Source organism: Carcharhinus amblyrhynchos, chromosome 5 (assembly GCF_965287045.1).
Source record: "Carcharhinus amblyrhynchos chromosome 5, sCarAmb.v2.hapA, whole genome shotgun sequence".
NCBI classification, from domain to species: domain Eukaryota; kingdom Metazoa; phylum Chordata; class Chondrichthyes; order Carcharhiniformes; family Carcharhinidae; genus Carcharhinus; species Carcharhinus amblyrhynchos.
The window spans coordinates 7,413,651-7,436,887 of NC_137328.1; the positions used below are offsets into that span (position 1 = coordinate 7,413,651).

Below are 23,237 nucleotides of genomic sequence, written 5' to 3' on the forward strand. Positions count from 1 at the left end.
TTTCCCGAGCCTGGAGCTTTGCTGACTGAAGGCACAACCAAGAAGGCTAACGGCTGTCCACAGTCGCTAACTAAAGCAAGCTACAGCCATTGATGGTGGAACCTGGGAGCTGCACAAGAGGCCAGAATTAGAGGCGTGCAGAAATTTTGGAGAACTGAGGGGCTGTGTAGCATCTATTCTCTTCTTAGGACAGTAAGTAGTCTCACAAGGCCAGGTTAAAGTCCAACAGGTTTATTTGGTAGCATGAGATTTCGGAGCACTGCTCCTTCATCAGGAAAGTGTAGGGTTTGTTTCACAAACAGGGCATATACAAACACAAACTCAATTACTAGATAATGGTTGAAATGTGAATCTAAACAGGTAATCACGTCTTTACAGATACAGACATTGCGAGTGGAGGGAGTCTTCTTCTTAGAACAGATATAGATACAACTGGTCAGAAGTAAAACTTCATTTATTGCGCATCATTTGAAAGTAGCATTGAAGAAGGCAAAAGATATTAATTTATTGGTAAGAGAGAGAGTAAAGGGAGTGAGAGAAAATACAGATTTGATCCAAAAGCTTGTACAGGATTCAATGCAATGGAACAGAACTGAATGCATTGCTGTTATTAACAATATAGCTTTTCGGTTATCTGTGTTATTAAAGAGCTGGCTACAAGCAGTCTTCAGCTTTTGAAAACAATTCTCAGCTGTGTGACCATGAAAGCTTGTTTCTGACAAAATTTTGTGTGCCTGGCATTGTCAAATGTCGTTTATTTTCTACCTGAACCCAGAATTCCAATCTGACTCTTAAAGTGCAGCCAAGTTAGCTTAAATTCGCTTTAAAGCATAGCATGGTTAGTTACACTAGGCAGAAATACCTTAGAATGAAGCCTTTTAACTAAGGCAAACCGTCCAGAGGATCCCACAGGCTCGAGGAGCTTACAGGGATAGGGAAGGGCAAGGCACTGGAGCGATTTGAAAATAAGAATGAAGGACTTAGAATCCAAATTCTGCTTAACCAGTGAACCAATGCAAATTGGCGTGGATGGGGGCTTGGAATATCTTAAGTCACGACTTTCGGATGATCTGAAGTTGCCGGAGGGTAGAATGTGGGAGATCAGCCAGGTGTGTGTTGGAAAAGTCGAGTCAAGGAGTAACAAAAGCATGGATGAGAGTTTCAGCAGCAGTGTGGCAGGGGTACAAGTGGGCAATATTAAAGAGATGGTAACAGGCAGTCTTAGTGAAGGTGTGTAGTCAGAAGCTCTTCCTGGGGTCAAACACAATAACAAGGTTGCAAAGTGGGTGGTTCAGTCCCAGACTGTTGTCAGGGAAAGGGACGGAGTCAGTTGCTAGGGAACAGAGATTGGAGCGGACACCAAATAGAGTGGCTTCAGTCTTCCTTCTACAGTTCGAGGATGTGCGGGTTAGGTGCATTGACCATGCTAAATTGACCCTTGGTGTCCTGGGATGTGTAGCTCAGAGGAATTTTAGCAGGGTAAATATGTGGGGTTACGGGGATAAGGCCTAGGTGTGATTGTTGTCAGTACAGCTTCAATGGGCCAAATGACCTCCTTCTGCACTGTAGGGATTCTATGATTTCCCAATATTTAACTGGAGGGAATCTCTGCCAATCCAGTACTGATGTTGGAGAAGCAGTTTGATAATTTGGCAAGAGTGGAGGAGTTGAGGTGGGTAAGGAGAGGTTGGGCTGGGTGTGGTCAGGGTACATGTGTAAACTCACAGTGTGGGTGATGTCACTGAGGGGCAGCATGTAGGTGAAAAATAGGAAAGGAGAAACCTGGGGGCACAGCATGGCAGGGGGAAGAGACCCCATTCTCTGGCCATGATCAGATAGATGTGCGGGTTAGGTGGACTGGTCATGCTAAATTGACCCCAGTGTCTGTGGCAGGGGTAAATATGTGGGATTAGGGGGATAGGGCCTGAGTAGGATTATAGTCAGTGCAGGCTCGATGGGCCCAATGGTCTCCTTCTACACTGTAGGGATTCTATGGCCTGAATTATACTAGCACGCCTGCCCAGAATCGGGGCAGGCAAGAATTGCAGAATGGCATTCTCTATTGGCCGCGAGCGGGTCTGCGAGCCTTGGGTGGGCAAGGTGGTAAAATTCCAGCATATGATTCTATTCCATGATTCCAGATACGAACGGGAGATGAAGGAGGTATTAGCAGAGCATGTTGTGGTCAACTGCGCCAAAAAGGATGAGCTACTTTTCAGTAAGAGTTTAATTTTTTGATCTCTCATACGGACAAATTGCTAAACTGGGAGGAAATTATTAAAACGGACACACTTGCAGAATGTCCCTTATATGCTTACCCATAGTTTTATTCAGGTTTGGAAACATTCCTGGAGCACTGACCTTCACATTCCAGGTTTGCTCCTTCCCACTTCCCCTGGGCCGAGCAGTTCAAGGTGTCATTTCCTCTCCCACGTACATAGCCAGCCTGGCACTGGTACACCACGGTACTCCCATAAGTTGTGTTAACGGGTGGATGTGACACTGTGTTCAGTAAAGACGGTGGAGACCTACAGTCAACAACTGCAGAGAGACACAAACCCGAGTTAGTTCAGAGGTTCCTGAATCTATTCTACACACGAGCAGTTACTTCCATGAAATATTTGTCAAGGTGACGCTGTAGGGCACTGCCGCGAGGTCATGTTTCAGGGTGTGAGTTCAATGAGTCGGGAATTATCAGAGCATGCCAGAAGGTGGTGCAGACGGAATTCTGGAATTGAGAGGGTTAACTTTTAGGAAAGGCTAAGTAGATTGCGACTATACTCATTGGAATTTAGAAGAATGGGGAGGAGATCTTATAGGTAAGATACAAGATTATGAAGGGAATAGATAAGACAGAAGCAGGAAGGTTGTCTCCAATGGCGGGTGAAACTAGGACTAGGGGGCATTGCCTCAAAATAAGAGGGAGCAGATTTAGAACTGAGTGGAGGAGGAACTTCTTCACCCAAAGAGTTATGAATCTGTGGAATTCCCTACCCAGTGAAGCAGTTGAGGCTACCTCATTGAATGTTTTTAAGGCAAAGATAGATAAAGTCTTGAACAGTAAAGGAATTAAGGGTTATGGAGAGCATACGGGTAAGTAGAGCTGAGTCCACACAAAGATCAGCAACGATCATATTGAATGATGGAACAGGCTCGAGGGGCCAGATGGCCGACTCCTGCTCCTAGTTCTTATGTTCTTACGTAAGTCGGAGTCTGAAGGCTCACCTGAAATTGGGCCTGGGACCTGATAGTGATGCTGCATTGAACAGTTCAGCTGTTTCATAGTTAAGGTCCTCAGGTCTCCTGGTAGGGGCTGCAGAGGGGGAGAGTTGCACGGACCAGGGGTGCTTGGAAGTAAAGGGGAGAGGGAGCGATTGAAGTTGACTGAAGGACGGCGCGATCAGAAGGGAAGGAGAGAGCTGGTTGGGAGCCATATATAACTCACTGTCCACCATTTTGAATGCTTAGGTGTCTAATTTAAGCTTTTAAACTGATCGCAGGATCAACGAGTTTTTGGCTAATTGCTCGATGTGATTTATGCAACACGATTCCTGGTGTTCACGGTGAGAGAGACTATTGATTGGCTCAACTATCAATTGGAGTAATGTACTTAGGAACAATTCTTAGAAGATTACTGAGAGATCGCATTCTTCATAAATTAAATGGGCACCTACTTTGTCCTGAGTTCAAAAGCTGAACATTCCAGGATATCATCATACAAAACCTTCTTCCACGAGCCACAAGAGAGATTTTCCAATACTATTATAGAATCATAGAATGATAACAATACTGAAGGGGACCATTCAGCCCATTAGGCCATGTGCTAGCTCTTTGAAAGATTGATCCACTTGGTCCTGCTCCCCCCACAGCCTGTAGCTTATTCCCATTCAAGTATTTATCCAATTCCCTTCAGAATGTCACTGTTGAATCTGCTTCCAACACATTTTTATTTATTTAGTGCCACGAGAAGGCTTACATTAACACTGCAATGAAGTTGCTGTGAAATTCCCCTCGTCACCACACTCCGGCGCCTGTTCGAGTTACACTGAGGGAGAACTTAGCATGGCCAATGCACCTAATCAGCAAGTCTTTCAGACTGTGGGAGGAAACCCACGCAGACACAGGGAGAACATATAGCTCCGTATAGAGACTCAAACTGGGAATCGAACCTGGATCCCTGGCACTGTGAGGCAGCAGTGCTAACCACTGTGCCACCCAGGCTATGCATTCCTAATTATAACAACTCGCTGTGTGTAACTTTCTTTTTGTAAACAATTTTTGGGAACACATCTCTCCACAAATCATCATCGCAGAAACCATGTATAATCAATACAGGCATTTGTAAATTCCTTGCAGGGGCACTTAGATGACCTTCAGACAAAGGAGTCAATCCCTTTAGCTAGGGGCGGCACGGTGGGTTAGCACTGCTGCCTCACAGCGCCAGGGACCCAGGTTCAATTCCCAGCTTGGGTCACTGTCTGTGTGGAGTCTGCACATTCTCCCCTTGTCTGTGCAGGTTTCCTCCAGATGCTCTGGTTTCCTCCTACAGTCCAAAGATGTGCGGGTTAGGCGGACTGGCCGTGCTAAATTAACCCTAGTGTCAGGGGGATTAGCAGGGTAAATATGTGGGGTTACAGGGGTAGGGGTGGGATTGTTGTCGGTGCAGACTCGATGGGCCGAATGGTCTCTTTCTGTATTGTAGGGATTTTATGAAATTCTGTCCATGTTCAAAATACAGATAGCCCCTGGGAAATGTCCAAAAACAACAGTGTATTTAGCTCAATAGAATAGGGCGAGGAATGTAATTTGATTTCTAAATTCATGAGATTAATTGCTGTCAGACCAGTGGCAATCCTGGATTTTATTAATAGATTTGTCCCATTATGGTCTTAGCTTTAGCTTTATATCCTTTCTGCAGTGAAGGCCACCGTGTGCAACGTGACAGAATTCCCAGCTGAGGAAGCAACTGTTCCCTCCGTGGGGAAGGATGTTAATCCATGTTTGTGATGTGGAGCCGCTGGCTGACAACAACCCAATTCCCAGCTGCTCAAGGCTTCTCGCTGTGGCCAAGTACACGAGCAGCTGAGCCCCTGGGACCAGGAAGATCCCAGTTAACTCCCCCTTTCCCACGTTGCAAAAGCAAAACAAATACTTGTGGGCTATTGTTTTATATTATCAGGCAATAGGTCACCTGACAAGCTGTGAAAGAAACACAGAAAATAGATGCTGGAGTAGGCCATTCCACCCTTGGAGCCTGCTCCGCCATTCATTTTGATCATGCCTGATCATCAAGTTCCATATCCTGATCCCCCACATCCCTTGATCACTTTAGCCCCGAGAGCTATACCTAATTTATTCTTCAACTCAGACAACATTTTAGCCCCAACTACTTTCACACATTCACCACTTTCCGGGTGAAGAAATTGCTCCTCACCTCAGTTTTAAAAGGTTTACCCCTTATCCTCAACTTTCAGGGGCTTTTTCCCAGTGTGGAAGAGTCAATGACTAGAGGGCACAGGTTTAAGGTGCGAGGGGCAAGGTTTAGAGGAGATGTGCGAGGCATGTTTTTTTACACAGAGAGTAGTGGGTGCCTGGAACTCTCTGCCAGGGGAGGTAGTGGAAGCAGATATAATCGTGACCTTTCCAGGGCATCTGGACAAATACATGAATAGGATGGGAATGTGGTCCCGGAAGGGTAGGAGGTTTTGGTTCAGATTGGCAGCATGGTTGGTGCAGGCTTGGAGGGCCGAATGGCCTGGTCCTGTGCCATGATTTTCTTTGTTCCTTGTCCTTTGCTCTCCTCTCTTTGCTGTCTGTGAAGGAAGGCATCCAAAAACATCACGGCTGTAAGTCGCTTTGTTCTAGTCTGAGTTTGTGAGGGGCGCTATATCAATGCAGCTCAGTCTTTTTGTTTTATTCCTGAATCGTGGTCAGATTATTTGCCACCTTGGTTAGATCTCAGGGTGAGCTTCCTTACCCACACCGTCACCAAGGTCACCCCCCTCCCTAAAGTTGCCTGACTCCACCCTGCTCAGCTCACTTGCTGTTGGGACCCACATCATTGCCTCTGATGCCTTTGGATTTGACTATTCCAATATTCTCCTGGCTGTTCTCCTGTCTCCCACCCGACAAAGAGTTGTGTGCTCATTCAAAGTTTATTTATTCATCACAAGTAGGCTTACATTAACACTGCAAGGAAGTTACTGTGAAAATCCCCTAGTCGCAACACTCCGGCGCCTGTTTGGGTACTCTGAGGGAGAATTTAGTATGGCCAAAGCACCTAATTAGCACATCTTTCAGACTATGGGAGGAAACCAGAGCACCCAGAGGAAACCCATGTAGACATGGGGAGAACATGCAAACCCCACACAGGCAGTGGCTCAAGTCAGGACTTGAACCTGGGTTCCTGGCACTGTGAGGCAGCAGAGCTAACCACTGTGCCTCCGTGCCGTCCATTCGCAGCTTTGCTGCCAATATTTTAACTCAACTCCCATCAAGCCCCATTCTCCCACCACCTCTGTGATCGGTGACTCACAACAGTTCCCACTCTGACAAAGCCTCAACTTTGACAAATCCATCCTTGTTTTCAAACCTATCCATGGTGTCTCCCTATCTCTCCGCCTTCCTCCAGCCCCACAACCCTCTGAGAGCTCTGAGTTCTTCCAATTCCGGCCTCCAATGCATCCCGAATTTAATTCTCCACCATTGGCGGGTCTCATTTCCAGCTGCCTTGCTCTGAGAACTTCCTCCATAAACCTCTCCACCTCCCTTTCTGTTTCTCCCAACCAACAGGAGGCACTTTAGAGCCTACTTCTTTGACCGAGCTTTCCGATGTCTACCCTGACTTTGTGGGTAAGATTTTCCGGCCTCGCTTGCCCCAAAACCGGAAAATCCCATCCGAGACCAACGGACCTTTCTATGGTCCGCCCCGGCCCGCTCCAATTCTGATGGTGACCGGGACGATAAAATGCGCCCCTGTATCTCCTCCTTCAGTGGCTGAATATCAACAGGTTTTGTGATGTCCAAGGTGAATAAATGTACGTTGTTGCTAACTTTGTCCTTTCTATCTCACCCCGGATAATCCAATGGAGGTCCTTTCATCAGCATCAGTGTTCCGGATTCGGAATGATGTGGGGAGCAAAATCAATCTGCCAGGGTTGGCCATTCATAATTGTTACTTGTTTTTAATTTATTCTTTCATTGGGGTGTGGGCATCGCTGGCCTAGGCCAGCATTTATTGCCCATCCCTAATTGCCCTTGAACTGAGTGGCTTGCTTGGCTAGTTCGGAAGGCAGTTGAGAGTCAGCCACATTGTTGTGGGTTTGGAGTCACATGTCGTAACAGACCGTGAGGTAAGATCGGCAGGTTTCCTTCCCTAAAGAACATTTGAGAACCAGGCGAGTTTTCAGATGGTCGATGACAGTTTCCCGAATGCCATTACTAAGAGTAGCACTCAGTTCCAGATTTAAGTGAATTTAAATTTAAATGGGCAGCACGGTGGCACAGTGGTTGGCACTGCTGCCTCACAGTGCCAGGGACCCAGGTTCTATTCCCGGCTTGGGTCATTGTCTGTGTGGAGTTTGCATGTTCTCCCTGTGTCTGCGTGGGTTTCCTCCGGGTGCTCTGGTGTCCTCCCGCAGTCCAAAGATGTGTGTGTTAGGTTGATTGGCCACACTAAATTGACCCTTAGTGTCTGGAAGATTAGCAGGGTAAATACGTGGGGTTATGGGGATAGAGCCACACTTGATGGGCCAAATGGCCTTTTTTCTGCACTGTAGGGATTCAATAAATCTTCAAAATTTCATTATCTGCACAGTGGGATTTGAACCCATGTCTCCAAGGCATTAGCCAGGGCACAGGGGATACTAATCCAGTGACATTATCCTGTTGCCACCATCGATCCCTAATTGGTGCCTCCAGCTGGGAAGTGTACGGGTGGGGGATGTCAAGTGGCGATGGATTCAAGCTTCACTTTGAGATCACGCACAGCCAATGAGAGTCAATCTCCAGGGTCACATGAGAGAAGAACTGACCTGTTTAGCAATGTGATGGCAAGTTGTTGGCACGTGTGGAGTTAGATCTCAGTGTGACTTCAGCCTGGCCTCAGTGAAGAAGTTCTGAATGAAGCTAAGGCAGTGATGGGCAGCCTAGACTGAGTGAGTGAGCCGCATGAGGGGCTCTCCTTCATCTCAGTGGGCCGCAAATTTGAAATTGGGCTTGTTTACTAACCATCACTCCATGAATAAAGAGTAAGTACATTTAATGCATGCTGAATATTGCAGAACAAGTTATAGAAAATGCTTAATCATTTATATATTAATAGAAAGACATCAACCTCAAATGGCAAGAACAAAAAAAATTTACACATTGGACGCAGAGAGAGCGCACGGCTCTCACAGTCCGTGTTGTGAGCAATCAGCACGCACCTCACTTCACTCGCCCTTGCTTTCTGCGCGAATCACTTCACTTACAAAAAAGATACAAAAGTCTGAGGTCACGTACCAAACGACTTAAGAACAGCTTCTTCCCTGCTGCTGTCAGACTTTTGAATGGACCTACCTCACATTAAGTTGATCTTTCTCTACACCCTCGCTGTGACTGTAACACTGCATTCAGCACTCTCTCCTTGCCTTCTCTATGAACGGTATGCTTTGTCTGTATAATGCGCACAAGAAACAATACTTGTCACTGTATCCTAATACATGTGACAATAATAAATCAAATCACTTTGGTAGGAATAATGGTAGGAAGGATTATCACTTACGTGGCGAAAAACTGCAGCAGGCGACGGTGCAGAGGGACCTCGGGGTCCTTGTGCATGAGTCGCAAAAACCCAGCTTGCAGGTGATCAGGAAGGCGAATGGGATGCTGGCCTTCATAGCGAAGGGGATTGAATATAAAAGTAGGGAGATCTTGCTGCAGCTGTATAGGGCATTGGTGAGGCCGCAGCTGGAGTACTGTGTGCAGTTTTGGGCGCCGTACTTACGCAAGGATATTTTGGCCTTGGAGGGAGTGCAGAGGAGGTTTACTAGGCTGATGCCGGAGTTGAGGGGGTTGAGCTATGAGGAGAGGCTGAATAAACTAGGCTTGTACTCGTTAGAGTTTAGAAGAATGAGGGGAGATCTCATTGAGACGTATAAGATGATGAATGGGATGGATAGGATAGAGGTGGAGAGACTCTTCCCGCTCAGAAAGGATAATAGGACTAGGGGGCACAGCCTCAAGATAAAGGGGGGGTGGTTTAGAACGGAGTTGAGGAGGAACTTCTTCACTCAAAGGTTGGTGCATCTCTGGAATTCTCTGCCCGTTGAAGTGGTGGAGGCTACCTCGCTAAATATTTTTAAGACGCGGGTTGATGGGTTTTTGATAAGAGAGGGGATTAAGGGTTATGGGGAGAGGGCGGGAATGTGGAACTGAGCCACGACAGATCAGCCATGATCTTATTGAATGACGGGGCAGGCTCGAAGGGCTAGATGGCCTACTCCTGCTCCTATTTCTTATGTTCTTATGTTCAAATCAATTAGACCGTAGGAAAAAGCCTCTGCCCCTGTTATGATGTTCTCTGTGCGAGCAGCCCAGATAGAATATTATTCAGATAGAAACATCTGAGGCAGATACACAGGCATTCCTAAAAACTATTCCATTCACGTTTGCAACAGAAAATTGGCAATCTGAATATTTTTAAACCTACAACCAACATTCCAATGGACTCTGTTTATCTTTCCCACAAGTTGAAATTCACCAAAAGAAAGAAAGAAGCTGGTTGATAATTTACTTGCACACTGAGTTCCATCATTGGGAGTGAAAGGCTCCTTATATCCCTTATTGTTAGATGGTCTGTATCCTTCATTGCATATACAGTAATAGCCTCCAAATGTATTGAAACAAGTTGCAAAGTCGCCACAGATCTTTATAGTCCCATGTTGGCATTCATCTTTATCTAGGAAGAACATAATAAATAAAATTCAATCTCGGTCATATCATTGCACACAAAACATGCATTACATTACCATGCCAATGCTACTAACATTTTGTATGGTGGGTGACAATGGTGGCACAGTGGTTAGCACTGCTGCCTCACAGCGTCAGGGATCCGGGTTCAGTAGTTTGCATTGGGGAACCTATGGCAGCAGGAAAGGTGGTCACTTTTAACAGTACCAGAATATTCCACCAGTGGGAATGGCCATAAGATTTCAGCCTATGTAAAGTTAAAGGTTATTTATTAATCACAAGACTTACATTAACACTGCAATGAAGTTACTGTGAAATTTTCCGAGTCGCCACAATCCAGTGCTTGTTCGCACCTTAACCTGCACATCTTTCAGACTGTGGAAGGAAACTGGAGTGCCCGGAGGGAACCCATGTAGGGACAGGGAGAATGTGCAGACTCCACACAGACAGTGACCCAAGCCGGGATTCGAAGGCGGGTCCCTGGTGCTGTGAGGCAGCAGTGCTAACCACTGTGCCACCCCTAAACATGTAATTCCCTGACTGGGAATCGAACCTGATCCATGGCGGTGAGGGTGTTGAATCCTAACTACTAGTTATTGACATTGTGGGACACTAGCTGCTGCCTTAGCTTCAGCAGCAATGGTTCACTCCCACTGTATTAATTCACTCATTAGATAATAGGATGCAGTGACAACACACCAAACTAACTTTCACCAAAGTGAAAGTTCATGCAGCAGCTAATTTCTTTTTATTCATTCAATGGGATGGGGGCATCGCTGGCTGGGTTGGAGCAACATTTATTGCCCATCCCTGAGGGTAGTTGAGAGTCAACTACATTGCTGTTGCTCTGGAGTCACATGTAGGCCAGACTGGGTAAGGACGGCAGATTTCCTTCCTTAAAGGGCATGAAAGAGTCAGATGAGTTTTTCCGACAATCGGCAATGGTTTCATAGCCATTCGACTGCTAATTCCAGATTTTTATTGAATTAAAATTCCTCCATCTGCCATGGTGGGATTTGAACCCGTGTCCCCAGAACATTACCCCGGTCTCTGGATTACCAGTCCAGCAATAATACCACTATGCCACTGCCTCCCCTATTGAGAGAGACATGGCCATTACTAAACAAACCTGTGCCAGGTAAAGATTGCCAAATTGAGTGTTAATCACCTAATATTGTTATCAGTGCTTCCCAGCTTTGTGTTATTAAGATTTTTTTATTGCTGGGCTTTAACTTTAGTCTATAAAAGATTACACACAGAATGCAGAGTCCTTTGTCTGGCTTCAGTCTATAAACTTCTGTCATGCACAGTCCTTAAAAAATACGCTAAACATTATTTTCCCAAATGTCTCACCTGTGCAGAAAGTAATTCCATTCCCGTAGAATCCGTAGTTACAAGTACAGGTCTTTGCTCCGTTGGTAATTGTACAGGAAGCATTCATGTGACAGGTGGAACAAACATCCAGGGTGGCATTCGTTATTGCTGCTGCTACACAGAAAGGTAATATGGGCGTTCACACTGAGTCAGACTCTGCTCCCTGTTGCAGTGTTAATGTAAGACTTGTGACTAATAAAATAAACTACCTAACTAACTAACCTGACAAAGAACCAAACAGCACAAGAACAGGTCCATTGGCCCTCCAAGCCTGCGCCACTGTCCTACCTACATCAACTGCTCGTATCCCTCTATTCCCCTTTACAAAACTCCATGTACATCCAAAACATCCACAGTCCTTCCCTCGCCAATCATTTTTGTCACCCCTCCAAAAAACTCAATTAAATTAGTAAGACATGACCTCCCTCATACAAAACCATGCTGTCTGCCACTAACAAGTCCATTCAGTTCCAAATGTGCATAGATCCTATCTCAAAGAATCTTCTCCAACAATTTCACTATCACTGACATCAAACTCACTGGCCTACAGTTACCCGGGTTATCCTTGCTACTCTTCATAAATAATGGGCCAACACTAGCTATCCTCCAATCCTCTGGGACATCACCAGTGGCCAATGAGGAAACAAAGATTTCTGTTAGAGGCCCAGCAATTTCATCTCTTGTCTCCCTAAGTAATCTAGGATAGATACCATCTGGCCCTGGGGATTTGTCAAACTTAATGCTTTTTAATTCACCTGACACTTCCTCCTTCATGCTTACCTGGTCCCTTTTAACCCTTCACCTTGCTCATCCTGAAGGCAAAGCTTCCCACTGTTCTCCAATTGCACTTCAGCCCAGAACTCACTTGTTCTTACATGGGATCAATTTTGTGTTGTGAACGAAGCCCAGTCCATCACACAAACCAGCCTCCCATTCATTGACTCTGTCTGTATTTCCCACTGCCTTGGAAAAGCAGCTGGCATAATTGAGGACCCCACACACCCCGGATGTACTGGGCCTGATTCTACTAATTTTTTGGTGCATTGGGTTGGGAGAAGCACATGTTGGCCATTTTGCAGGATTTTCGGGAACACATGCAGATCTCCCATTGTCAGAGACCAGGCACAGTCGGGACCATACTGGAAACCAGCAGGAAGAGAGGTAAGTGATTTTAATCTGTTTTTAATGTAATTTAAGCATTATCATCAGGCCCAGGACTGAGTTCTCCAAGTCCAATAGCATCTCCCATCCCGCCAGGAGAATTTCACTCCAGCGGGTGTTCCCCATGTTCAGGGAAATAGCGGGAGAGCCCGCTGAAGTGAAGGGGGGCAATTGGGGCCCCCCCTGGAGTTGGGCGATGGGGTTCTGCCTCCTGGGAGGGACTTGCGTCCCATCGAAGGGGTCTGCCACGATGGGGTCTGCCAGGGTGAGAGGGAGTGGAGAGATCATCACTGCTGGGAGGAAGCTGACTGGAGATCGGGGTGCTCCAAGACAAGTGGGGGGGGCGGGGGGGGGGTTGGGCCTGGCCCGGGAACGGGTGTGGGGGTAGCAATTGGGCCATGGTGGGAGCTGGGGAAGGCAGCATTGAGAGGTACCCAGGCTGGCCTGCGATTCAGCTGGCCGGCAAACAGGAGGCCACTGCACATGTGCAGAGTTCAGGCGCGGGTCAGACTCTGGCCTGAATCGACCTCACCACTGCAGCCCCCCCACCCGCCGAGTTTATAAAGAGATTCACAGTTATGACCTCTGCAGTGTACAGAGTGTGGGTGTTTCGAGTCTGAAGTCCCACTGAAAAACAATCGTAATTACAGCATTTTTCCTGCCAATCCAGCACTTAGAATTTTTTTGACAGAATTGGGCCCACTTTCTTCCACCTTCTTCTGTCAGGAAAAATTCTGAGGTCACGTACCAACTGACTCAAGAACAGCTTCTTCCCTGCTGCCATTAGACTTTTGAAAGGACCTACCTCACACTAAGTTGATCTTTCTCTACACCCTAGCTGTGACTGTAACACCACATTCTGCACTCCTTTCCTTCTCTCTCCTATGTACTCTATGAATGGAATGCTTTGTCGGTATAATGCACAAGAAATAATACTTTTCACTGTATCGCAATACATGGTATAAATTATGTTGGCTGGTTAGCTCAGTTGGTTGAGGGCATGACGATAATAGCTCTAAGGCTATGGGCTCGATCCTCGTACTGGCCAATTGCAAATACCTTGGCAAAAAAACAATGAAAATAATTAGGTTGCCTGGTTAACAGTTAACAAAGAGCTTTGACTGGGATCTTTACATTACTGGCATGGTGGCACAGTGGTAGCACAGCTGCCTCTCAGTGCTAGGGACCCAGGTTCAATTCCAGCCTCGGGTCATTGTCTGTGTGGAGTCTGGACATTCTCACCGTGTCTGTATGGGTTTCCTCCAGGTGCTCTGGTTTCCTCCCACAGTCCAAAGATGTGCGGGTTAGGTGGCTTGGCCATGCTAAATTACCCTTTAGTGCAAAGGGGACTAGCGAGGTAAATACCTGGGTTACGGGGATAAAGCTTGGGCGGGATTGTTGTCGACGAAGACTGTATGGGCCAAATGGCCTCCTTCCTCACTATAGGGTTCTATGATTCTTTGTGACAATAATAAATCAAATCAAATCAAAATCAATTCTGGGCACTTACTCCTGACCCCACAACACAGCTTATTAAGAGCCAAGAGCTGGTCTGTCCTGTCTGAGCATAATGCAGTGGGTCCCTTCAGGGATCGCTGGTGAATCAGTGGACACCTGGTCCCAATAGACGGAGAGCCACAAGGTTATCGAGTTCCAGTGTCCAACTAGATTGAGAGTGGATGGGAAGCAATATTTCTCCCTCCAAGTATGAGCCTTTACACACTAATGTAACACAGCTGTGTAAAGAGAATGTAAAGCAGAAAGTGTTACATACACAGTATGGACTGACTCTGCCTCCTCCCTGTCTTAGAATCATGGAATCATACAGTGCAGGAAGAGGCCATTCAGCCCATTGAGTCTGCACCAACCACATCCCACCCAGGCCCTATCCCCACATGTTTACCCACTAATCCCTCTAACCTATGCATCCTGGGGCACTAAGGGGCAATTTAGGATGGCCAATCAACCTAGCCCGCACATCTTTGGACTATGGGAGGAAGCCAGAGCACCTGGAGGAAACCCACTCAGACAGTGACCCAAGCCGAGAATCAAACCCAGGTCCCTGGAGCTGTGAAGCAGCAGTGCTAACCACTGTGCTACCATGCCACCCCGACAGACTTTAAAAGGCATCTTATCTCTATGGTACTGAACTAGGGAATTATTCTTGACCCAGTGATCCAGGCACACTTCACCTGGTCTTGATTCTCCTTTTAGTTGGGATTCAGAATGCAGTGCCTGATGGTGATGATGTGTGACAGAGAGTCCGGGTTGCTATGGCAACACGTACATTTACACGCATGTGGTAGTCTGAAACTATGGATAATGATGGTAGAGGCTCCAACATTCCTTCCATCACACAGCTGGCCGTGAATCTTGCCAACTCACCGCTGGCCACGTGTTGGAAGATTTACAAGTTGATACTCAATCTGTTTGGCTGCATTATGAAAGGACCTTCCTTGGCCAACAAGTCCTGGGGCGGGACTTGAACTCAGAGCCTCTAGCTCAGAGGCAGCGATGCTACCCACTGCGCCACAAGACCTCCTAGATGCACTGGTGGGGAAAATAGAGCCAATGGCAGCTTTCCACAGGGAATTGGATAGATCCTGAAGGAGAAAGATAGTTGCGGGGGATGTGGAGTAAGAGGCCAGATTGGGGCCTTGTCTGGATTGCTCTTTCCATGAATTCAATGGACCGAATGGCCTCCTAATGTACTGTACTATTCTATAAAATGCTACTGGAGATAACTACAGAATTTGCCATATATATTTCTGCATCACAGGCTTTTAATAATAGAACTAGATGTCACCGTGGGAGGGTTGTACATTGACAATGATAGTTATTCATTACTAACTTTCATGTTGTTTAAACATATTTGTAAATGCTCCACTGATTTAATGATTTTTAATGATGTTACCACCACCTACTCCATTAACAAAATAGTCCTCCTCAATCCATCACTTCGCAGTTGCTGCTACTGCTGGCTTTTTAATTGTGTAGCCACTTTAATATTACCTCTTGGCATATCACAGGATACTGAACCAAAGGCGATATTAGTAGGAGTAATCAAAAGCTTGGTTAGGAGGGTTTAAAAGAGAAGTGTGGACAAGCGGATTTTGTAAGGTTGCAAGAAAACATGTTTAATCCACTGCAAATCTCTTTTGGACTCAGTATAGACAATATTGCATCATAATTATAGCACAGAAACAGGCCATTCGGCCCAACTGGTCCATGTCTGTGTTCATGCTCCACATAAACCTCTACCACCTTGCTTCATCTCATCCTATAAGTATAAAATACTTGGTATACAAAGCTCCACTTGCCTTTATTAGCTGAGGCATAGAGTTTAAGAGCAAAGAGGTTATGCTGGAACTATATACAATGTTGGTTAGGCCACAGCTAGAGAATTGTGCACAGTTCTGGAATCCACATTATAGGAATGTGATAGCGCCAGAAAGGGTGCAGAGGAAATTTACCAGAATGTTGCAGGGGCTGAAGAGTTTTAGTTATAAAGAGAGATTGGTAGACTGGGGCTGTTTTCCATGGAGCAGAGAAGACTGAGGGGGGCCATGATTGAGATATATCAAATGATGAAGGACATAGATAGAGTAGATAGGAAGAAACTTTTCCCCTTGGTGAAGGGTATCAGTAACCAGGGGGCAGAGATTTAAGGGAAGGGGCAGGAGGTTTAGGAGGGCATGTGATGAAAAATCTTTTCACCCAGAGGGTGTGGGAGTCTGGAATTCACTGCCTGAAAGGATGGAGGAGACAGGGACCCTCATAACATTTAAGGAGTGTTTAGATGTGCACTTGCAATGCCAAAGGATGCAAGACTGTGGACCAAGGACTGGAAAATTGAATTAAAATAGTTGGGTGGTTTGTCTTTGAATGGCCCAGATGTGATGGCCTAAAGGCCTCTCTCTGTGCTGTATAGTGACTCTATCCTTCCATTCCTTTCTCCCTCAGAGTATCCAGCTTTCCTTCTGCTACTCCTCTCAAATATTCTCTGTGGTAGTGAGTTCCACAGTCTCACCACTTTGGGCAAAGAGGTTCTCCCGTTTGGATTTATTAGAAACTATTTTATGTTAACGATCTCTAGTTTTGCTCTTGCCCACATTTTCTTCATGTCCACCCTGTTTAAACCCTTTCAGAATTTTAAAGACCTTGATTAAAAGATCCACCAACTTTTGCCTGAACTGTGAGTTTGTGAATTAACGTTGGTTCTCAAAAACAGAAGTGCCCTGTAAGCTTATCTGAGAAGGTGGAAAGTAACTGCTTCCACTTTCTGTGAACTATTGGCAAGGCCCTACTCCCTGCCTCCTCCTCAACAATCGCAATGGGTATCTAAAATTAATGGCTTTTTTTAATTTGGGGCAGCAGGGTGGCAGAGTGGTTAGCACTGCTGCCTCACAGCGCCAGGGACCAGGGTTGGATTCCTGACTTGGGTCACTGTCTGTGCGGAGTTTGCATGTTCTCCACGTGGGTTCCCTCCGGGTGCTCCAGTTTCCGCCCTCAGTCCAAAGATGTGTGGGTTAGGTGGATTGGCCACGCTATATTGCCCCTTAGTGTCCCAGGATGCGTAAATTAGAGGGACTAGCAGGGTAAAGTTGTGGGATTATGGGGATAAGACTGAGGTGGGATTGTTGTTGGTACAGACTTGATGGGCCGAATGGCCTCCCTCTGCACTGTAGAGTTTTTATGATTCTATGAAACGCAAGTTTCTCTGCAGTACTGGGTAGACACCACGTGGTACCAACAAACGCAGCAAATGCGGATTCTTTCCACAGTAAGATAACAGAGCTGACCATGCAACATCATGTTGAGGTACAAGCTTGAGATAACCAGGCCACAACTGAAAAGGCTGCAACTATCTCCCAGCCACAGCGAGGACAAACTAGGGCGCCTAAAGATTCCTTGCAAAACCCGCACAAGCTATTTATACCCCAAATTGTTAAGAACAGCTAGCTCGCCATTACAAAGTGACAGTTAGAAAACATCCATAATGAAACGTGCAACTTCAGTTTTTGATATGCATTTTACGTTTTGAGATATATACATATTATTGCAAAATTATTTACTTACTTAAATAAACCCAACTACTTTCTTATGCACAACCACACACGCATACACACATGCATCCATTTACAGATATAGATAATTCTTTTGAGGAAAAGTATAATTGAATTTCGATTTCTGTTCCTAAGAGTAACACTCACCATGTAGGCAGAGGAAGCCAGTGTGCAAAACTCCCAAGTACAGACTCAGTACAGGGGCACTGAAGCTGCAAACTGGGGAAAGCTGTCTCCACATTGCCAGCACAGACAGAGTTTAACAAGAAGTGTCTTACTTGTCCTTATATCCCCAGCAGAATCCTTCCTGTGCTGCCCGCTCCCACCGTTATCTGGTCACCTTTGCCAAGTGTGGTCTGATTAGATTAGGAGGTTGCATCTTAATATGGACATGTTTAATTTTTATATAGATAGCTATTTCCAGTCCAACAGAAATAACTAGTAACGGGTGTTTCGGATGAAGTAACTTTTACTGATCCTTGGGTTTTTTATTTTGCAAAGTCATTTCCATTTCATTATTAATTGTTCCTTTTATTGTGATCAATTTTAATAAATGCTTGTCATGTATTTAAGAATAGAATCATCAACTCCCTACAGTGCAGAAGGAGGCCATTCGGCCCATCGTGACTGCACTGACCACAATCCCACCCAGGCCCTAACACCATAACCCCACACATTTACCCTAGCTATTCCCCTGATGCTAAGGGGCAATTTAATATGGCCAATACATTTAACCAGCAGCAGAAACAGGAGCACCCATAGGAAACCCACACAGAGTCAAAGAAACAAAGACAATACAGCACAGGAACAGGCCCTTTGGCCCTCCAAGCCTACACCGATCATGTGTTCCTAACTAGACCATCCGTTTGTATCCTCTATTCCCAGCCTGTTCATGCGGCTATCTAGATAAGTCTTGAATGGTCCTAGTGTGTCTGCCTCAATCACCTTGCTTGGTAGTGCATTCCAGGCCCCCACCACCCTCTGTGTAAAACACGCCCCCCGCATATCTGTATTGAACCTAGCTGTCCTTACCTTGATCTTGTGACCTCTTGTGTTTGTTATTCCTGACCTGGGAAGAAGCTTCTAACTGTTCGCCCTATCTATGCCCTTCGTAATTTTATAAACTTCTATTAGGTCGCCCCTCAACCTCCTCCTTTCCGGGGAGAACAACCCTAATTTACTCAATCTCACCTCACAGCTAAGACCCTCCACACCAGGCAACATCCTGGTAAACCTTTTCTGTACTCTCTCCAATGCCTCCACGTCCTTCTGGTAGTGCGATGACCAGAACTGGACACAGTATTCCAAATATGGCCTAACCAATGTTTTATATAACTGCAACATCATATGCCAACTTTTATACTCTATACCCTGTCCAATAAAGGCAAGCATGCCATATGCCTTCTTCACCACCTTTTCCACCTGTGTTGCCATCTTTAAGGATCTGTGGTCTTGCACACCCAGATCCCTCTGTGTCTATACTCCTGATGGTTCTGCCATTTATTGTATAGTGCACCACCTCCCCCCACCCCCACGCCCGCATTAGATCTACCAAAATGCATCACTTCACATTTATCTGGATTAAATTCCATCTGTCGTTTCTCTGCCCAATTTTCCAGCCTATATCCTGCTGAGTTCTCTGACAATGTTCATCACTATCCGCAACTCCAGCAATCTTTGTGTCGTCTGCAAACTTACTAATCAGAACAGCTACGTCTTCTTCCAAATCATTTATATACATCACAAACAGCACAGGTCCCAGTACAGAGTCCTGTGGAACACAACTAGTCACAGACCTCCATTCAGAAAAAGATTCCTCCACTGCTACCCTCTGTCTTCTATGGCCAAGCCATCTAGCTACTTCACCTTTGATCCCATGAGCTTTAACCTTTTGCACCATGACACGAGGAGAACGTGCAAACTCCACACAGACGGGGCATCGAGGCCAGAATCGAACCTGGATCCCTGGCGCTGTGAGGCAGCACTGATAACCACTGTGTCACCGCCCCGCATTGAGGCCAACATAATATCAATACATCAGTTATATGGGCTGCATGGTGGCACAGTGGTTAGCACTGCTGCCTCACAGTGCCAGGGACCCAGGTTTGATTCCCAGCTTGGGTCACTGTCTGTGTGGAGTTCTCCCTGTGTCTGCATGGATTTCCTTTGGGTGCTCTGGTTTTCTCCCACACTCCAAAGATGTGCAGGTTAGGTTGATTGGCCATGCTAAATTGACTCTTAGTGTCAGGGGGATTAGCAGGGTAAATAAGTAGGTGTAGGAATACAGCCTGGGTGGGACTGTGGTCAGTGCACACTTGAATGGTTTTCTCCTGCACTGTTGGGATTCTACGATATAAAAATCAAAGTATCAATTTTACTTTTAGCCTATTGAAATATTCATTTACTTCAATATTGATATGTAGTTTCATTCCTAGGCAATTGAGAGTTGGCAAAGCAGGTGGGATGCTGGGCTTCATAAAAAGAGGCCTTAATTCTAAAATACAGAAGTTATACTGAACCTTTAGAAAGCTCTGGTTAGGCCCCAACTAGAACATTTAATCCAGTTATAGTCAGCATACGTTAAGAAGGATGTAAAGTTTCTCAAGAAGGTGTAGAGGAGACTTACCAGGATGGTTCCAGGGATGAGGGATTTTAGCTCCAAGGTTAGGTCTGAGATCATGTACCATCCAACTCAAGAAAGGCTTCTTCCATGCTGCCATCAGCCTTTAGAATGGACCTACCTTATTTTAAGTTGATCTTTCTTTGCACTCTATGGCCGTAATACTACAATCTGCACCGTCTCCTTTCCTTCTCTATGAACGGAATGCTTTGTCTGGATAGCTCGCAATAAATAATACCTTTCACCCCTATTGTAACAATAGGGGTACAATAATAAATCAAATCAAAAGGTCAGAGAAGCTAGGATTGTTCTACTTAGAACGAAGGAGATTGAGGGGAGATTTGTTAGAGGTGTACAAAATTATGACAGGTTCAGATAAGGTGGACGAGGGAAAGCTGATGGGACAAGGACCAAGGGACACAAATTCAAGGATTTGGACAAGCAATACAAAGGGAATGTGAGGAGGAACTCACTGTCTGTGAGACTGGTGGGAGTGGAAACAATTGATGATTTCAAAAGGAAATTGAATGGGCAATCAAGGGAAATAAACTTGCAGGGCTATTGGGAATGGGACTGATTGGCTTGCTCTCAAGAGGGATAGCATTGAGTCAATGGGCCAAATGGTCTCCTACTGTCCTGTATAGTCAATATCAGTTACATAAAAATAAAAATATCAATTTTATTTTTAACCTATTCAAGCATTTACTCCAATATTGATATATAATTTTAATCAAATGTAGTTGAGAGTTTGTAAAGGTGGGATCTTGAGCTTCATAGCATAGGATCATAGACTCTCTACAATACTGTAGGAAGCCATTTGGTCCATCAAGTCTGCACTGACCACAATCTCATCCAGGCTCTATTCCCATAATTCCACATATTTACCCTGCTAAACCTCTGACACTAGGGTCAATTTAACACGGCCAATCCACCTAACCTGCACATCTTTGGAGTGTGGGAAGAAACCATAGCATCCAGAGGAAACACTCACAGACACAGCGAGAATGGTCAAACTCCGCACAGAGAATGACCAAAGGCCCGAATTGAACCAGGTGCATGATGCTGTGAGGCAGCAGTGCTAACCATTGTGCCACCCTTATGTAGAAGTAAGAATTGGGGCTGGCCCAATATAAATACTGTATATGAATCTTGCAAGTCCTGTGTATCGACAGGAGAGTGGAGATGCAATGGTGAAAGATCAGGAAGCTGCAGCATTGCCCACTACAAGAATTCCAAGGGAGGTTTCTTCACATATGTGGTGTTGGGAGCTGGCTAAGTTCAGATCAACATTGGGATAACGGTATCCTAATATCCTGCTGAAAACCTTTTTCAGGCAAGCCTTTATCAACGACTGGAATCAACTTTGTGCTGATGCTTTCACCTATTGCGTTGTATTTGTAATCCATTTGTGCAATGTAGAATATTTTAGTTCATTGCAGTGTTAACGTAAGCCTACTTGTGGCACTAATAAATAAAGCTTAAGCTTAAATAATATATAACACTGTAATCACAACAGCTCCACTACGATTGACACTGCAATGCTTTCACAAGAAGTGTGTACAATTACGACACAGTACCTCAAAAATTCATAGAATCCTACAGTGCAGAAGGAGGCCATTTGGCCCATCGAGTCTGCACTGACCCTAATCCCACTCAGGCTCTATCCCCATAATTCCATGCACTTAACCTGGCTAGTCCCACTGATACTAAGGGCCAATTTAACACAGCCAATCAATCTAACCCGCATATCTTTGGAGTGTGGGAGGAAACCGAAGCACCCAGAGGAAACTCACACAGATACAGTGGGAACATGCAAACTCCACACAGATAGTGACCCAAACCAGGTCAAAAAGACTTTATAAAATGGCCACTGGAATTTAGAATGGAAATAAATTGATAGAGTGTGCCTAGATAGTAGATTTGTAATACATTCTCATAGTGCACCAGCATAGTAAATTATTTTGTACATTTCTTATTGACAAAGAACAAAAACAGCCCGGGAAACAGGCCCTTTGGCCCAACGAGCCCGCTCCGCCATCTCAACACCACCACTCCCCCTCTCCACCCATGACCCCTGTCTAATGTTTTATGGCCATCCAGATTGAGGGAAACTGATTTAGGGACAATTTATTACTGCCAATCAGCCTAACAGCACATCTTTGGGGTGTGGAAGGAAACCGGAGCGCCCGGAGAAAACCCACGCAAGCACGGGGAGAATGCACAAACTCCCACAGACACCGGCCCAAATCCATGTGTCTGCACAGCAAACAGTGATAGTCACTGAGCTGTCGTCTTACCCAGTATCTGGTCCAGTTTAGGCACACACTAACGACATGAAGCACTAGGCCAATCTCGAACAACCAAGAGCAGCCCCAGTACGACCCATCACATGTATGCCCCTCGTTGGACACAAGGCGGACCGACTTAAAACCTGTGAATGAAAAGGAGAAAAAAAAACATTATTATTGTACATATCCATTTAAAACACACATTTCTTGGATTTTTCTGGTGCCCAAGTTTCTGATAACTTCTTCTCCAAAACATAAGTAGTTAGATTTAAAAAACTGTTCACCAATTTTTCAAGTAATTTCTATTGAAGAGACCTGAGTACCTGATATTGCAAATTAACCTTCCAAATCTTTGTTCTCAAAGAAAATAAATTTTTGGTCTCAACTTCACTTTCCTAACAGTCCCTCACATAACCCATTACTTTCTTGTCCATCCAGCCTCGGGTTGATGTCTGTGTGAAGTTTGCATATTCTCCCTATGTCTGCATGGGTTTCCTCCGAGTGCTCCGGTTTTCTCTCTCAGTCCAAAGATGTGTGGGTTAGGTGGATTGGCTATGCTGAATTGACCGTAGCTTCAGGAGAATTAGCAGGGTAAATATGTGGGGTTACGGGAATAGGCCTAGATAGGATTGTGGTTGGTGCAGACTTGATGGGCCAAATGGCCTCTTACTGTACTGTAAAGAGTCTATGATTCTATGATATGAAGCCCAAGATCTCACCTGTTTGACCAACTCTTAACTGCTTTTGAATAAAATTATATATTGATAAAGTTCTTGA

At 45.4% G+C, this 23,237-nt stretch overlaps 1 protein-coding gene across 1 annotated transcript in view; it reads right to left on the reverse strand.

Annotated features, from left to right (window-relative positions):
- Positions 1-12,099, reverse strand: part of susd1 (sushi domain containing 1) — a 66,092-nt gene extending 53,993 nt beyond the window's left edge. The window contains exons 1-4 of the mRNA XM_080189580.1: positions 12,081-12,099; positions 11,305-11,439; positions 9,776-9,940; positions 2,362-2,541 (exon numbers count right to left, since the gene is read on the reverse strand). Coding sequence (XP_080045706.1) covers positions 2,362-2,541; positions 9,776-9,940; positions 11,305-11,439; positions 12,081-12,099 — 499 coding nt within the window. The remainder of the gene's footprint in view (positions 1-2,361; positions 2,542-9,775; positions 9,941-11,304; positions 11,440-12,080) is intronic.
- Between the last annotated feature and the right edge of the window lie 11,138 nt (positions 12,100-23,237).